A 17,990-nucleotide genomic window follows, 5' to 3' on the forward strand; every position below is an offset into this window, starting at 1 on the left:
TCAGGAAGGGGTCCGCTGTAATTTTAGCTGGAGATTACAGCTTCAGGGGCCAGAGGGTTACAACTAATGGGATTAGGATGGAGCATTGTCTGTGCCATGTCTTAATTCCTGATTTTAGGAGACGAGCCATATGTGGATTTACGTGAACACTAGTGTGTTGTAGTCAGCGTGTGACTCTGTGGGTCTGCTCTTTCCAGGACATCCTAACATGGGTGGACCGATGAGAATGAACCCTCCTCGAGGAATGGCCATGGGCCCACAGGTATGACCTAAAACCAAGTGTACACACGAAGACACACACTTAAGTTTATTATTGAACATCAGTACAGTTTGAGCCTTTTAAAAGTGTCAACAGGTATAATGCCGTTACAGTTGGTGTTTTATATGTAACAGCTCAACATGAGTATATTCATACATGTAGTGATTGTTATAGATAAGTACCAACATAACTAAACAGTTACCTCATTAAACACTTAATTCTAGTTATATATCACTGGCTGTGTAGATTGTAGATTAAATTGCATGTTGCTTCTTCATTACTCTCACTAGAACAGCTCAGGCTTGTTTGTTTGTTTATTTATTTAGTTCATTCATTGATTCAGCCTTTATTTAAACTCGAAGATCATTCAGGGCATGCCCTCGTTTACAATGATGTCGAGTGTACAAAACAGAATAATTACACACAAAAAACAACCCAGTGAGAAAGCAAACAAACAACAGAACACAGCCAAACAGATTAAAAACAATTAAATTAGAGAGCGGAGTAGTTTGTAATCATGGTTTTAAATTGACCTATAGGTACAATTGTGTAAGAGTTTCAATGTATGTTGCAGAGTGTTTACATTAGCCAATCACTTGAACGAGTTGAATATTGACTATAGGACCGGTTCAATAAGGAAGAGAGATATGATGGCAAGTTGCCATTAAGGGCTTTATAAATAAATAGAAACCAATGCCTGTCACGTCTTACTGTTAGAGATGCCCGCCCAACCTTTTCATACAAGAGGCAATGATGTGTGGAATAACTGTCACCGGTAATAAATCTTAGGGCAGAGTGATAAACTGAATCTAGGGGTTTAAGAGTTGAGGCAGAGGCGTGTCTATAGATAACATCACCATAATCCAAAACAGACAAGAAGACAGCATCAATGATCCACTTCCTACTGAACTTAGGAAAATTAGCTTTGTTTCTGTACAAAAGTAACTTTTTGATCCACCAGATAACAAGATATTTATACTCCGAGACCCTCTCAATATTGTGTCCATTCAGGGTGGTAATATGCAAACTATTGTCCACAACATCTCTGGCTCCAGAGAATAGAATATATTAAGTCTTGTTTGAATTCAGAAGTAGTTTCAAATCAAAAAGTGCAGCTTGCAATTTGTCAAAGGCTTGTTTATTTAAGCTTATTTCAGTGGCTGAGTGTTCAGTATCAACAAAGCAATACAGAACTGTATCATCCGCATAAAGACATTACAATGGGCATTACAATTTGTTATAAAGGATGTAATATTGTTAATATAAATTGTGAACAAGATAGGACCCAATATTTAAGGATGTTGCAGCTGCTTTCAGTCCAGTGATGTTCATGTGCTTGTAATACTTGTGAAAATTATCACTAGTAGAAGAGACCGAGACCAGGATAGCTCAAGAATTAGATTTACCAAAAATCAAGAGAAGAATAATCTTGTTGTGAATCAATAATAACGTCTCTCTGCATGTTCTTACGTGTTTTTAACATTTGGTTGTAACAGAATTACGGAGGCATGAGGCCTCCTCCCAACTCCATGGGCGGTCCCATGCCAGGAATGAACATGTAAGTTAAAACACCTCATACACCCAATGAAATGTAACAAATCTCAAAGCTTGTGTTGTTAAAAGTCAGTCTCTGCTTCTACTGTACCTTCTAACAGTTTACTTATTTCCTTTCTCTCCACTCTATTTTTCACCTTGTCATCTCTGTTATTTCCCTTTTATTCTTGTCCTTCTCTTTTTCACTCTCCATGTTCTTTACTTCAGGGGTCCTGGAGGAAGAGGGCCTTGGCCAGGACCTAATGCTAACTCTGTGAGTCAGAAATCCTCCACATGTACACACGATCACATGTATAGATGGCAGGCAAAACAGGAGGAACATCCTTCATTATCATGAAGTCCAGTATAATAGACCTTCAAAAACAAGCTTATGTGCAGAATATGATGATGATCAATTTTGCTTTAGCAACTGTTAGTAAGGTTTTCATTTTACTCTGTAGTTTGTAGTGCTAGTACACAACTACTCCTGTCAGTGTTGTGACTGGTGTATGTGACCACTGCTCCCTTTTCTCTTTTTTTTTTTGCTTGACAAAACTACAAACTATGGCTTAAAAATAACCATAAAGTCAAAACATGTCCCCGACAGTCTCAGCTAAATAAAGTGGACATTTTTAAGTTTCACAAAAGTGGAAAATACTGTATTGGACTTTATTAGAACCAGAATCAGAATCATCTTTAATGGTCAAGTATGTATACACATACAAGGAATTCGACTCTGGTTTAGTGGCTCTCAATGTTCTTACACAGAATGACAACACAACAATCTTCAGGAATATACACAAGGAATGACTGTATATAGGTGAAACTGTTTCTGTGAACTGTAAACAAGATATAAATAGTGCAAAGAAGTGAAGAGTACAAGTGCTGAGATATTAGATGGTAAAAGAGAACAGCGTTGCTTTATATACGTATAGTCGGTGGTTATGTACAGTATTAGATTGTAAGTGTTCTTATTTTGTCTCTCCTCTAACCATCAGATCTGATTATCTGTTCCCTCTTTCTCTCCTCAGATAGCCTACTCTTCCTCATCTCCAGGAAACTATGTGGTGAGTTCAAATCTATCAAAAGCAGCGCAGCTCTCCCAGATGGAAGTTATCAATTTATTGTACTGATGTAACTTATTCATGTTTTAATGAGTGTAATTTTAACCTCTATCACCGATTGTTCCCCAGGGTCCTCCAGGCGGAGGAGGTCCACCGGGAACTCCCATCATGCCCAGCCCAGGTGGTGCGTCACCTAACTATGTCCCCAACACTAACACTAATATAAATGTCTTCTCCATACTCCCTCACTGACCAAGCATAAATGTGTCCCCTCATCAGCCAAGCACTATTAGTTTTAGTGTTCCCATTTGTCTACTTTTTATTCAGTTGGTGTATTTTTATTATTTTAGTATTTGATTTATTGTTTGGTTAGATCTTTATTAGCGTTTCACACAGCTTTGACATCATCTAGTATCATGTAACTAATGTTTTTGTTTTCGTTTTTCCCTTAAGATTCAACTAACTCCAGTGAAAACATCTATACAATGATGAATCCTATCGGGCCGGGAGGCAACAGACCCAACGTGAGTCTCACACACTATCTGGGCTCAATTGTTATTTTTGGGTTTATTTGTCTTTTAACAGGAAAACCCCCTAATGGTATTTTAAATTTTTAACTTTCTGAACTTGTAACCATTTCAGACACTGCAGATTGATTCAGGGTTATAGTTATGGATGATGTTGTAATGATTAAAATTACACAACCTTTCCCACAAAAATTAATCCAGCTCAAATAGAGCTTATAACCACATCAGTGGGCACCAGTACAATTCAGCATTAGAGAACAATAATTCTAACACACTGAGCTTAATAAGAATCGACTGGAAGAATAAATTAAATAATCTCTGCCTCACCTCGGGCTGAAGAGGTCACAGTTATATGAAGATGGAAAAATAATATTTGCAATGCTTGTTCTACATCATTTTGCCAGTTCCCTATGGGACCTGGGCCTGATGGGCCAATGGGAGCAATGGGAGCCATGGAGCCACACCACATGAACGGATCACTAGGTTGGTTTTCAGCACAGTGTGTCTGGACAAATCACTGATGGAATTGAGTTGTGGGTAAATTTACCTTTTAAAAAAACAATTGAACTATAGTATTTCTCTCTTTCTGCTTCCTCAGGGTCTGGGGATATGGATGGGTTGCCAAAGGTGAATAAAAATCTAATTCTCTCTCTCTAAACTTCTCTCATTTGCTGAGTATTCATAAAACTCAGAATCTTTTGCTTTCTGCACTTTAAAGAAGCAGTCTAATCAGTTTTTTTTTTTTCTCCTGCGCTCTCCCCCTCCAGAGTTCCCCTAATAATATGGGGGGCATGAACAACCCTCCTGGAACGCCGAGAGATGACGGCGAAATGGGCGGGAACTTCTTGAACCCATTCCAAAGCGAAAGTGTAAGTAGAGCGAGTGAATGACATCTCACGACCCTTAACAGTTATCCTTGACGTCCTGACATACCAGTGGAAGAATGCAAGCAGAGTTTTGATAAAGTTTGTGTCTTGCCCCTGTTTTATTTTTTTGTTTTTTAGGTGTATTGATTAGTCACACACATCCTATTTTATGAGCGGAGAGGTTAGCACTCTTTGTAGGCCGTACATCCATCAGTCATTTGTTTTTGTTTTTTAGTAGTTAAATAGATGCTGAGGTGCAACTGCAGCAGTTTGGTGATTTTCAAAAGAGACCTGATCCATGATACACCACCAATTAAGGAGCAATTAACATTGAAGAAAAGAGTAGCAATACACGTCATGAAAGCGTGTCGAAACATGATGCTCCATGTGATCAGAGCTGATAGCCGAGTCTGCTTCCACACACTCAAGTTGTAGACAATTTGACACACTCATCGGAAACCCGCGCCGATACAACAGGGACCCTAGCAGCACCTGATTAGACTGAATATAATTTGGACCTGACCCAACTCAGGTCCTGGGTCAGATCTCGGTTAATAGGGCTTTTGAGGACCTCTAGTTGTAAGTAACACAGAGTCTTTTAAACTCTACTATTTGGGACACAACACTAAAAATTTTGAATTGCAAAACACACCACGCTCACAGAACTTCCTGGAGCACACAACAGCATGTTTATTGTTTAAAAGGAATAAAAACAGGGCTGTTAAGAGTATCCCAGTGGACTAACAGCATATGTTCTGCTTGCATTGTAGCCGCTTACTAATCACTTAGAAATTCATTCTATACCCTCTGTATCAGTGATGTGATTCTTTTGATAAATACGAATAACTTAACTGTTTATTTAATGCATAAACCAATAGATGTAAGGACAAATGGAGAATTTTAAAGGTCTAGTCTGTTGGTGCACAGCAGGTGGGGGGGTGGCGGGGAGGGGGGGGGTACTGCTCCTTGCATTGTGTAATATTGTGATGGTGTCTTACCCTCAGCCTGGAGAGCCACGGGGTGCACAGGCTGGAATTATAGTCGAGCCGTAATACTCTGACTCAACCGATCAGCAGCAGGGCTGGGTATTGTTAGACATGTTTCAATATTAGTGCCGATCGGAGCCGATACTTTTGAGTTGCGGTATCAAGACCAAAGTGTTACTTTTTCAATATCTTATTCTGAGGAGCACATGTATGTTTGCAAATTAAGTCATGTTTTTTTAAGTAAACATAAGCAGCCGCACAAGATCTTTACCTTTTTAAAAAGTGGCAAAATTGATTTACATAGGGTTGCAATGATTAGTCAATTAATCGATTTTAGATGATTGATGCAAAAATATGTGCTGGTTGCAGCTTCTCAAATGTGAGGATTTCAAGCTTTTGAAGCTGAACAGAACATCTTCAGATACAGTAGTATAGTAGTTTAGAAACTGGCATTTTTCACTATTGTCTGAAATTTTATAGACAAAGCAATTAAGCGAGAAAAAATCTGCAGATTAGACAATAATAAAAATCATTGTTAGTTGCACCCCTAGATTTAAGTAAACCATGAAAGACTAAATCTGATAATGCAGTGCCAACTTTTAATACTTATTTTGATAGTCATCGTATTTCTGCTCGTACCAAAAAAGTAATGAGCTTCAATACCCAGCCTTTATCATCAGATATGATTGATTTATTATGGAATTGATTACTTGAGTCTGATGTATTCGACCCACTCTGTGCCTCCTCTAGCTTTTCAGGGCTGGGTCTGAGCGCCCTCTGGTGTTTAAATGTCGTCAAGTTTACATATCCACTCATCTGTGCCCTCCTCCCCCTTCCCCTCTCTCTCTTTTCAGTATTCACCCAACATGACGATGAGTGTGTGATTTTATTTTATTCCTTTTTTTTGTATTTTTGTTTATTTTTTCCCCCCTATTTTTGTACCCCTGCACCTGATTTATTTTTCTTCAATCCTTTACCTCGGATTGGACCACCTCCCCTCCTCACACACACACAAACACACACCCTCTGCCCCCCCCTCCCCCCCTTCCCCCCCATCTGGGATCCGCCCCCCAACTTCCCCTTCCCCTCCTTTTTCCCCCCTTCTCACTCGGGAACTGTACGGCCACACAGCCCTCTGGGACGGCCCTTGAGCATGCTGGGACTCTAATTAAGACGGGCCCTCCTGGAGCATGCAAGATGGCCACCAGTCTGAACAGGAAGCAGTCACAGAGCAACAGGAAGAACCTCTTCTCTGACTCCGGCCCCGGCCTCCCTGGCTTCCTGTCAGGGTCTAGACAATGAGCAAGGGAAGGAGGACAAATAGAGAGAAAGAAGGAGAGAGGAGACTGGATAACTCAGCCCTCCCCTGAGGACACGATGTGTTGGGTCTCTTAGCAGCTGCCTGGAAGCTTCTCAACCACAATTTTGGACTTTTTAAATTTTTATTGTTGTTTTTTTGTTTGTTTTTTGTTGTTTTTTTTTGTTGCTGTTCCCAACGGATTCAGTGGAGGGTCGGATGAAATGACCCCTTTGCCCCCTGACATTGTTCTCTCTGTGTGTACATTTTTAACAGAGGTGTTGTGATGATCAATGAACTTTTTTTTTTCCTTTTTTTTGTGTATGTATTGTATCATTGCTATTTTTATTATTGTATTATTGTTATTAATGATATTGGTATGGTCATTTTAAGATTAGGTTCTAATTTCTGTTGTTTCTAAGGGCACATGACTTTAATGAAGACAGCATATGTGCACACAAATCAGAACTTATTTGCTGTGTAACAATTCACAAATATTCACACCTGGCTCTATGTGAGAACACCGCCCCCTGCAGGTAAGATTTTTATCCATCACGGTACTGATTGGCCCTTTTTTTTAAAATCTTTCTCAGAGGTTTCATTTAAAAGATCTAAATTTTTAACTTCTTGCTCAATAACCCAGACCAGAAGAAGAAGCGACTCCTGTTTTAGTAGCTTCATGCGGTGAAATGCACAGCTCTATTTATTTATGTACTTTTTAATTTGTCTTATGAATTATGGTTACTTTTTTTTTTTTTTTAAAGTGTTATCCCTGTTTTTTTGTTTTTTTTTGTTAACTGCAGAACTAGTAGCAACTGTGTAAATATGCAGATCCAGTCAGCAGCGTCTCCTTATCTCTGTCAGTACCGACATCATCAGACCCCCCCCACCCGACCCCCTCCCCCTCCCCCAAAGGTGCTGAAGTTCTCAAAACCGTTTTGACCCCCCACTCATGCTGCTTCCACTAATGCCGCCCACTTTGGTCACTGTTCACTCCAACGTGTACGTAGGCCGCGTTATCGTCTCTCTGCTGACCTGTAGTGAACACTTGGATTGTTTTTGTTTGCTTAACTCGCTGGTAAGTCCTCAACACACTGTGATGTACTGTATGTCTGTGCTTTTATGGATTTGCTTTTTACACACCAGTCAGTTTAGCTCGCAGACTCTTTTTTTTTTTTTTTTTTTTTCCCCCTCATACATGCAGCGCTCCCTCTTTTTACGGTCGCTTCTTGCGAAAGGACTTTCTGATTCTCGGTGAAAGGGGACACTGATCAGATCATCGGCATCTTTATGTCGGAGCATAGCAGGTTCAGGAAGCGGCACGGCGTTGCTCTGTTGACTGTAACGAGTGGCCTCCCTCCCTTTGCTCATCTTGGAGAAAAGACCTTGTCCGTCCTTTTCCCTTTTCTCACCTTTCCAACGGGCCAGCATCGACACACAGACACAGTCCGCCACACAGCATCCCTCTCTGATTTTTTTGTACAACTCTCCATCTTTTGATTTCAATTTTTTTGTAAATACTGTAAAATGCATTTTGATATCATTGACATGTTTTGATATTTCAAATCACAACTTAACAGTTGATCAGAAATGTGCTGATTTGGGCAACTGTGTGTATTTGTTCAGAGATGGTGTGTCTTTACTCAGAAATAATATGAGTGATGAGAAACAGAAACTGGAGCTGCTATAGACTATATGCTATTTCACCTCATCACAGGCAAACCTGGGGCTTTACTGTGCATCAGAGCTGTAGCGTCAAGGGGTCCAGCAGGACGAGGGAGGACAATTTTTGTAGTTGAGTGTGTGTGTGTGTGAACGCCTTTAGCCAACTCACTGTCACACACATTTTCTTGAAAAAGTCTTTAAATTAAACATAATTCTTATCCAAAAGCCTCCCTCCTCTGCCTCTGTTCTTGGAAAATGTTGAAGTGAGGTAGTTAAAAAAAAAAAAAAAAAAAAAGATAAACAGGCATATTTTTCACCATTTTGACAGTGAATTTGCAGCAAAAGAGGCCTGTTTTTCATACTTTTCAACTTGTGTGTCTGCCGCCGTCACACTGCATTTCAGCTTCTACCCTCTCAACACAACTGATCACTGAAAACCGAAAGCAGGGCACACAGGACACTGGCTCTCAATCCAAACCACCAGGGACCAGAGTACAGACTTTACTATGAAGGATTTTTTTAAATCTATTTAAAATGGGGTGGGAGAAATGTTTGGGAAAGTAAAGAGAAAAAAAAATACGGACAGATTTGTTCTTATTGCTGAGAGGAGGTAGAGAGGCGTTTCCTCCCCTGTACTTTGAAATACTGTTGTATAAAAATGCAGTCGAACTTCTCTCTATCTTTCTGTCCTGTAAGTAAAGCCGTCACAACGTTGATCATTTCTGTATTTCTATTGTGCTGATGTATAATACTGTAACATTCAGGGGTAGGGAGGGTTAAGAGAGGAATGTGGGGGGGAGTAAAGATTTTTCTGTTCAGTTCCTCATTTTTCCTCTTGATGACAAAGCAGTATTGAATATGAGGCAGTCTGTCCTTGGGGAGTTGCTTTGTATCTCATGTTAGGGTAGTTTCAGATCCTAAATGTCTCGTGTAGTAAAATAAGAGGTTCCTTCTTCGTATGTTTCTTTATATTGTAAAGTTTCTTTAGACAAAAAAATGTTGCTTATTGGAAAAAAAGGTGGGAAAACTGCATTGATAATAAATGTAATTTTTTTTTTTGTTTGTTTTTAATTTTCATCAAGTTGTCAGTCGTTTTTGCCTGTGTCCCCCTTGTTGTAGATACATATTAAAAACAAATAAAATGACTTCACTCCTTTTGCCATGAACATGAGCTTCTTCCTCTGGATTTATAGGCTGATGATTTGCCTCCACAAAGTTTTAGCTCCAGTTATTCTGTTATCTTGGTTTTGCTGCTGTTGTGAAGATAATAATATAGATTAAACATTTAATTTCCACAATGCCGCCAATGTATAGTGTTTAGAATACTGATTCCCTGGAATTAATTTCTCAGTGTATCTAGAATGTAGATTAAACCCGACAAGATGATTAACAAGCTACACAAAATTATGTTTTGTTTTGTTATGTTTTTTTTTGTTTTGTTTTTTCAGGATTTTCTGAAATATTAGCTTTTTTTATGGTGACAACTGGTGAGTTTTACCATTTCAGGTTTCATATAAAACAAATGGAGGGAAAAAAAGTATAAAATGAATCAACATGAAAACTACTTGGTTGAATGACTCACAGAAGAGAGGTCCTGAGTACTTCTGATGCTCTTTTTTGTGCTGTTATATAAGGACAGGTGTTTCTGTCAAATTATGGGGGAAAAATCAGCATATAGATAATTTACTGTGTAAAAGTAGTACTATAACATTCAAAATACCTTAAAGTAAATGAACCTGTAAAAGTTCCCCCCCTAATTTGTACAAGTTTTACAAAAGAAGTGGGGGTAAAGGAAGGTTAGAAAATGTTTTCACAAACTGATTGAAAAGGTTAGATTATAGGGTTTCAACTAATTCTCTTTGTTATCAATTATTCTATGATTCCTCAGAAAATAGCAAAAGATGCTCATCACAAGTTCAGAGAGCCCAAGTTAACATATTTCAATTTCTTTTGTTCCACCAACAGTCAAAAAACCTCAAAGATATTCAGTTTACTATTGTCAAAGACTATAACCTGCAAATATTAACATTTGAGAGCCTGGAATCAGTGGATTTTTTGTGTATTTTTGCTTTAATAAAAAGTTTTTCAGTTATCAAAATCGACTAATTGGTTTGTTGACTGACCAGTTCAGGTCTAGTCATGATCCTGGTGGCAGTTACAGTGATGCAAACATGGTGAAAATGTAAGTGTATTTCTTACCTTTTTATAATTTTTATTTTTATTTTACTGTGTTGTATTGTGTGCACTTTGGTTACAAAACAAGCAACTTTTGTAAAAATTGTTTACACAGATATAATCTTGAGGCCTTGCGAATATTCAGGGTGCAGCTTGAACTTTCTGCTTTCTTAAAGAACATTTGAGGGATGACGGTGCTTCCAACAGGAGGAAATCTCTGTCTCACAGGTCAAAACGGTTCATCTGCTCTCTTCCTCCTCCTCTAATCTGTTCAAGCTGCATCGAGTGACGACGCAGTGACCTTCTCTCACTGCAGCAAGAGGCAGGAGGAGCGACCAGGGAGGTGACGGAGGAGGCAAGGGGCACCAGGGACAGTAATGCTGGTCTCACTGATGGTCTGGATGAAGAGGAGGGTGGAGAGGAGCTGGGTGGGTGTGGCAGAAACACCATACTCCGGCTCTTGGAGGGTGAAATTGGCGTAGGAACCCGGAGGTGAGAGTCTGACTGGTTGACCAAGGGAGGAAGGTGAAGCAGGGGTGGGACCACCGTGACAGAGGGGAGAGTATTTCGACGGAGTTGGGAGTGAGGAGACGGGCGGGCAGGAAGTTTATCAGCACAGCTTTTTGGAGTCATTTTGTCTGAGTTTGATCCTCCAGGGGTCAGACACCTCTTGGGAGCCATTCTGCTCTGAGCTGCCGAAGATGAACACACGTCTATGAGAGAGAGGACTGACTGAGAGACCCTCGGGATGAAATCCTCATGGCAGCTGCTGTAATTCTCTCCTCCATAACTGTTATCCCTCCTTTGAACCACGCTCTCCCTCCTCTCTTCCATCCCAGACTGATGAGAATATGACTTCTCATCCTCTTCCTTCTCATCTCTCCTTAAATCCTGTCTGTCTCCCTCCTCCTGCAGGCTCCTCTCCCTCATGCCCTCCTCGTAAGCTCTGTTCAGACAGGCCAGGTTGTGAATGGCCAGCCATGGTTCAGATAACATTCTCTGTCTGGGCGGTGGGGTGCTGTTCTGGCTCACTGGACTCAGTTCACAGGAAGGATGTCGGCTACTGCTGCTTCCTCTTTTGCCTGATGGAAGCGAATAAGACAGATTATAAGTGAAAGTCGAGGACGAGTCCACAGAAACGCTAGCAGCTCTATGAGGCTGAACATAAGCCCAGGAGTACTTTGAGCTAAATTCTAACATCCTGATGTGTAGCAGATATAGTGTCAACCATTTTCACCATCTTGATTTAGTATGTTAGCATGCTAACATTCCTAATTAACTCCAAACACAAAGTACAGTTGAGGCTGATGTGACAATTAATCGGTCATACTGTATTGGACAAATTTAAAATTTTGACCTGTTGATGGCGCTAGATGAAAAGCTAAACATCCTCTCCAGACATGTTCAAAAACATATAAAAATACACAAATGTCGGGTTCATGGTGGCACAAGAGGAAAAAGTGGTGCCAACAGAGGATCACCAAAGTCAGTAGGATTCCTCGTCTGGGGACCATGAAGGTCGTATCAATGTGCCAATCCATCCAGTAGTTGCTGAGATATTTCAGCCTGAACCAAAGTGAGTGACGTAAAGACCAACATTGCCATCCCTGATTCATATTCTGAAATGATTCATCTAGTACAGCTAGTTGTTGCCCAGTCCATTACTTCATTCTCACATCCTTCCTCTTACAGCCAATCTAACTTCATCTGCCAGCACTCTCTTTAGTTTCTATTGTATGAATTTAGTGTCAGTTCCTGTGTGGCAAGAAATGTTACTTCTTTTATTGGACTGTGCCAGCAGAGTTAGCCTCACCTCACCCTGGCAACACATTTTCATCCTCTCTCCTCAGGAATGAGCACTCAGCTAATGATTTCAACCACCAGGCATTTGTTCTCATCTGTCTAGACTTGCCTTTGTCGAACACTGCTGTTACAACATCCAGGAGGGGCATGTTGTCTGCATAAAGAGACTGCCAGTGCACTGTTGGTGCTACTGATTTTTCCATTGCCAGGCAACACACATAACATTACACAGACCTAAGGCACAGTATATTTAAAACAAGAAAAAAACGTATGTCAAAATGACTAGATTGCGTTTGAAAGGGATTTTTTGCTGAAGTAGGATTACTCACAAATGTCCCATGGTTGCCTCACTTATTGTGCTATTAAAGGACAAATCATTGAGATTAAAGTCTTGACAGTAGCTGACAAAACCATCTCAGAGGAAGGTCCATTTAGTGGCTGTACTGGAGCTTTTGATCATATTAAAAGGTTGACATGATGTTCACAGCGATTACCTATCTCAAGTACTATTCGAATTCCTGTAGGGGGATAAGTGTAAAGCATGCTGTAAGTGAGGTATTTTCATCAGTTACTCACTAGTTCCTCTGAAGTTGAAGATGTTTTCCCCCTCTGATGAGTTGGGGGAGCCTGTCTTGAGGACAATGTCAGACGGGGACATGCAGGACACCGGTGACGTGTCAGGGGACGGAGGAACATTCAGGTAACGCCTGGTCACCGGGCCTCCGTTTACACCCATCTCCGTGGCGATGATGATGATGTCACGACCCCTGGCCCGACAGGCATCCATTAACACCTGAAGTGCATGAGTGCTGGTGAGGTAGTGAATGTATTTGGTTGGGTTTGACCAATTTGAAGTTTTGAAGGTGCCCGAAAATGGAGTGGCATTCAGTATCTATATATTTTGACAGTTTTCGCAATTGGCATTTAAGCGTTTCTTTCATTTTTGTAAGCCGGAACTTTCCACATAAAAACATCAAATTAAAATCATCAGAGAAGACAAACTTTCTATCTTTGCTTTTAGAGGAAAGCAGATCCTTTGTTCACTTCCAGTTAGTTCAGACACTTCTATATTTTGACTTCCTTTGATCATCCTTTCCCATTCCTGACTGACCTTCACTGTCGGTTGGTGCTGTGTGTTGATGGCGTAGACCAGGGCTGAGGCTCCAGAGTAGTCCTCCATGCTGGGGTCTGCTCCTGCAGACAGCAAAGTGGACACCACCTGGACCCCTGCTCGCTCCATACAGGCGTACATCAGAGCAGTACGGCCAGCCCGGTCCTGAGCATTGGGATCAGCCTGATACAAAAGAAGACATTGATAGATTCACTCAGAAGACGACAACTCAAAACGTGTCTATCAGTCAGAGAGCTTCTATGTATTTAGACTAATATGTTTGCTTCATTAAAGTTACATGTACTTTGCTCACAATCACACTTTCTCACATCTTAATGAGATCTGGTCTAGTGTTGATGCTTTTGTGTTCTGGATTTTGAGCAAGAACACATTTTATGAGACAGTCTAACAATGCACAGTCCTCCTTATAATCAATAATCTTGCCTCAGAGTCCCCTATATTGTGTTCCATACAGCCAAAATGTTCAGGAACACTTTGGTGGGCAGATGGAGGGCACAAGCAGAGCTGGATACATCAAGAACTCTGTTTACTATTCATTAAAAATATAGCTCGCTAACTCTAGGTGCAGATTTGTTATGCATTAGAAATTCGCCTAAATCAATATAAGGTTGAACTTCTGTGCTGACTTGCGTGCAGTAGATTGAATTTAAGCAGATGCATTCTGAGTAGAAATGAGGAAACTGAAAGTTTGTGCAACTGACCTTGTTCTGGAGCAGGTATGTGAGGAGTTTTACAGTTTCAGGTCCAGCAGGCTCCCCTCTCAGGGTCTTACAAGCAGCCAGGAGAGCCGTCTCTCCTCTGGGGTTGCGCCCATTGACCTGAGCCCCACCTTCCACCAGCAGGCGGACCAGACGGAGCTTACCCGAGGCTGCTGCACTGATGAGGGGGCTGCAGTCTGACAGGGGGTCCCCCATGACCTGGAGAAAGGACAAAGCAAAGTCACAAACATCCACGATATTATAATATCACAATATTCTACTGTCAACAGCCAAACACTAGTCTGCCCTGAACAGCTTGAACATGTTACCTGACAACACATATAGTCTGAAAGGAAATTATAACAATGATTTTCTGACAATATTATCCTGATATAGCAAGTGAAAGTTTGTGTCAAGAGGAAATTAAGATTAAATGGTTAATATCTGTCTGTTTTCTTGTTCAAACTTTCAAAAAAATGTTTATTACAACAAAAAAGAAGACAAAACTGGACACAGATACCATCTATTGTCACTATTGTCCAGATTTAGAGGTTGCTAATGTCATTGGAAATTCTTTAAAGGTGGACATGGACATGACATACAGCATGGACAGATACACATGCACAGTAAAGATTAAACTCACCTTAACTTTGCAGTGGTTGTTTATCTGTTCCTTTTCTATAAAAACCGAGCCATCTTGAGTTTATTCAGATCCATTGTAAAGGAAAATCAATCCATTCTTCCATTATTTTTTATCATATCTTTTAAAAGGTTTACCTTGGCTTTTGGATGAAGCATTGGCATGTTGCTGGCTGACAACAAACTACAGAACATCAAGTGATACTAACTTTCATCTACTGCCTCTGTCTGTAACTCCTCTGTCCTCATCTGGCCCCTCCATATACTACCTGCTGGGTTGAGGGGAGGTTCAGGCCACGGTAAGTGTTCAAAGTTATAAACGGTTTTGAGCCCAAAATGTCACCTGTTGCACACACTGCACTACAAAGACCCGAAGAGCCTTTGATATGAGTCAGCTTTGAACAGCCCTCATCTACGTGTGGCCACCATCTGCGTTCAAACACTGGCAGAGAGGCAGATGAGACACACACTGAAATTCAGACACACACTCATAAAAACACACTGCAGCTCATATGTTCCTGTAAATTTGTGATGCAGTTGTTCTCCCTTTTGTTTTTGTTTGTTTTCATGTCAAAGCACTCAGCACACAATTCTGTTAAATGAATCCATTTGACTTGAATGATTCAAATAGCAGAATGGGAGGGAGGGAGAGAGACTGGCCAGGAAAACACTTTAGCAATCCTCAAATACCAGACGTGCAATTAAGTCAAGCAGCAATTATTTGGAGCTAATAAAATTAGCAGTGAGCATATGCAACAAACAATCATATTGATCAAACTTTTCCTGCATCTTTAACTTGCAAACATACTGTGAATGGACATGAATCAATGGAAATGGATCCATAAGCTTCCATGTATGGTTTCCCAGTTGTTGTGCTTTGTAAATATGGTTTAAAAAGAAAAAAACAAAACAAAACTTTGACTTTATACAGAAAATATATTCAACAATGTCTTTAAAACATAAACCAGTAACCTACACTATGACTACATAGTAAGTAATGTTTTACTTCCACTAAAGTAGTAGTTTTTTATAGCAGTACAATAACCCTAAACTATGTCCTCTTGAGTATGACTAATGTTAGTTATTACTACTGAATTTCTAACAATATTTAACCCAGGAGTCACACTTTGAAAAGCTTTTACAACATCAATATAAGACTGACACAGACACAGATAGGATCACTTCTCTGTCATAGCAACATAAGGTGAGAAAAACAACCAATAGAGCCTTTCAAGCTAAATTCTGTTGTTATCCTCCACAGACAGACATCAACACCTACAAATATGCATGTAGGGCACAATTAGACGTATATATATCCATAAATAATTAATGCAAACAAACAGCCACCGAAGTTTAAGAGCTACATTAAATGTTTCCAAAGATGGCATCCAAACCACCAGCAAAAAGCGGAACAGAGTCAAATGAATCTGTACAAGGCTTAACTATGTCTGACCAGAGAGACTTGTCTCATTGCCAACCAACAGGGCTTCTCAAAACCCTGTTCAAATTAGCCAAATTAAAAAAGAGATCGTGATTTAGGAAAATATCTCTGTACTATGACTATTAAAGGGCCGATGTTTAGCTGCTCAGCTACAAACCATAATAGGCTTCTTTATTTTCCATTTTTGTAAGCAGACTATAAACTTACAGATTTTCTGATGCATTTTTACTACAGTTCCAGGCAGCTGTTTGGTATAAAAATTGATTAGTGGGTGTTTGAAACTTGCTCATGCTGTGAAATCCATCACAGTGTACATTAATGTTTAGTGGTCCTTTTTTTTTTTAGTGTTGCATTTTCACTGTGTGGTGGATGCAGTTTTCATTACCACACAATAATAATGCAGACTTGGCGTTCACTTTTATGAATTATATAACACAAGCAAGTGTCAAGAATGTGCTAATTCATCTTTATTTAGTAGAAATGAATAGAAGTTAACAGATGCCTGTGATTGTGAAATGTATCCGGTTTCTAAACCACAGAAACATGTTTGCAAAATGGTCAGTTATGGCAGTATGTTTGTACGATGAGATGAACAATATGTTTAACCCTTTAATATGTCTGGTTGTATTGGGTCACTGAAGGCAATATGTTTTCATGATTTAGAATTTCTTAGTTTCTTACTTCTCCACACATGTACATTGCACTGGTTTCAATATACAATAGATTAATATGTATATGAAAATGGTAAAATAAAAATTAAAAAATATAAGAATGAAAAGGTACATGCAAATACTATTTCAGCCAATGCTACAAATCAATGAGCAGGACTGCTTTATGACAATATTACATTTACAGGATTTTTTGCATCAATGTGATAAAATGTTTTTTAGTTTAGAAGTTGCTTGACGTCCTTCCTGTTCATACTGGCCATTAGAAGATCCCTTCATAATGCACATGCACTTGCACATGTAAGTGATGGGGCCTCCTGCTGTGCAAAAATATATTTAAAAGTTTATCTGAAGCTAATATGAAGCTTCAGTCATCCAAAATCAGTCAAATCAAGTAGATATCTTTCAATGCTACAGTCTTTTTAGTGCCAAAGTTCCTCTTTTGTTACTATACTTCCACCACAGCTCAACAGGGAAACACAAAGAGGGAATTTATTGCTAAAAAGACTGTGAATGTGGCAGATATCCAATTGATATGACTAACTCAGACAGCTGAAGCCTCATATAAGCTTCAGATAAACTTTTAAATGCATTTTTGCACAAAATAACTGTGTGGACACACTGTGGATTTTGGCCTCCATCTCTTACATTGAAAGCACATTTGAAGGGGATCTTTTAACAGCCAGTATGAACAGGAGGAATGATTACAGCAAGGAAAACCTCTTTCAGTGTTCATATGAACACGTGATTGTTGTTTTAAGACAGGTTTGAAAAATTGTAAACCTATCCTTTAATGTGGATGTTAAAAACACAGTTTAGACCTTTGTGTTGCGATATAAAATGTAATTTAACTGAACAGTTATATATGAAAATTCCAAGCAAATTATAAAATAGACACCATTATTGTTTGAAGGCTGTATTGGCTCATTGCCTCAGTATTTATTTATTTTTATTCTGGCTACAGACCCACGAACCTAGATGAAAATATTACTCAACCAGAGAAATCCACTTCAGCATTTTTTCCTTTTTCTTCTTCAGAAACAAAACCTCGAAATAACACCTGAAGAAGTGTGAATAACCTGCTCATTCACACTAACACGGCAGAAATTCCCTGTGAGTGAAAGAAAGGAAATTAGCATAGTGAGACTGAGTGGAGACATAAAAAAAGGACAAGTGGTTACGTAAGACGTACGTAACGGTTTATTTATGTCTCCGAGCCAATAAAAACTGCTCAGCC

General features: G+C 39.7%; 2 protein-coding genes across 3 annotated transcripts in view; one reads left to right on the forward strand and one right to left on the reverse strand.

Moving 5' to 3' along the window:
* Nucleotides 1–9,363, forward strand: part of zgc:110158 (uncharacterized protein LOC553590 homolog) — a 42,329-nt gene extending 32,966 nt beyond the window's left edge. The window contains exons 9-18 of one of the 2 annotated variants that reach the window (XM_042388803.1): nt 198–262; nt 1,756–1,817; nt 2,021–2,066; nt 2,824–2,859; nt 2,986–3,040; nt 3,310–3,380; nt 3,788–3,866; nt 3,982–4,010; nt 4,151–4,252; nt 6,090–9,363. In XM_042388803.1, coding sequence (XP_042244737.1) covers nt 198–262; nt 1,756–1,817; nt 2,021–2,066; nt 2,824–2,859; nt 2,986–3,040; nt 3,310–3,380; nt 3,788–3,866; nt 3,982–4,010; nt 4,151–4,252; nt 6,090–6,119 — 575 coding nt within the window. In that variant the 3' untranslated portion in view covers nt 6,120–9,363. The remainder of the gene's footprint in view (nt 1–197; nt 263–1,755; nt 1,818–2,020; nt 2,067–2,823; nt 2,860–2,985; nt 3,041–3,309; nt 3,381–3,787; nt 3,867–3,981; nt 4,011–4,150; nt 4,253–6,089) is intronic. The other variant, XM_042388804.1, reaches the window with a different exon arrangement.
* A 1,039-nt stretch (nt 9,364–10,402) lies between these two features.
* On the reverse strand, nt 10,403–17,964 carry LOC121881310 (ankyrin repeat domain-containing protein 34B). Its single transcript, XM_042389029.1, has 5 exons — nt 17,750–17,964; nt 14,009–14,224; nt 13,287–13,469; nt 12,752–12,968; nt 10,403–11,454 (listed from the first exon to the last, which is right to left on the reverse strand). Exons 1-5 carry the CDS (start codon nt 17,768–17,770, stop codon nt 10,595–10,597), a joined length of 1,497 nt encoding a protein of 498 aa, XP_042244963.1. The 5' UTR covers nt 17,771–17,964; the 3' UTR covers nt 10,403–10,594.
* Between the last annotated feature and the right edge of the window lie 26 nt (nt 17,965–17,990).

This window comes from Thunnus maccoyii, chromosome 16, assembly GCF_910596095.1.
Source record: "Thunnus maccoyii chromosome 16, fThuMac1.1, whole genome shotgun sequence".
NCBI classification, from domain to species: Eukaryota; Metazoa; Chordata; class Actinopteri; order Scombriformes; family Scombridae; genus Thunnus; species Thunnus maccoyii.

What these genes read in the sequence shown, in the direction of transcription:
- LOC121881310 (XM_042389029.1), bottom strand. Translation starts at nt 17,770, where the DNA reads ATGCTGAAGTGGATTTCTCTG. An exon ending in TGCTGAAGTGGATTTCTCTG is followed by an intron (nt 14,225 to 17,749) that starts GTTGAGTAATAT and finishes TCCTTTCTCCAG; the next exon opens with GTCATGGGGGACCCCCTGTC. An exon ending in AGCACCAACCGACAGTGAAG is followed by an intron (nt 12,969 to 13,286) that starts GTCAGTCAGGAA and finishes CATGCACTTCAG; the next exon opens with GTGTTAATGGATGCCTGTCG.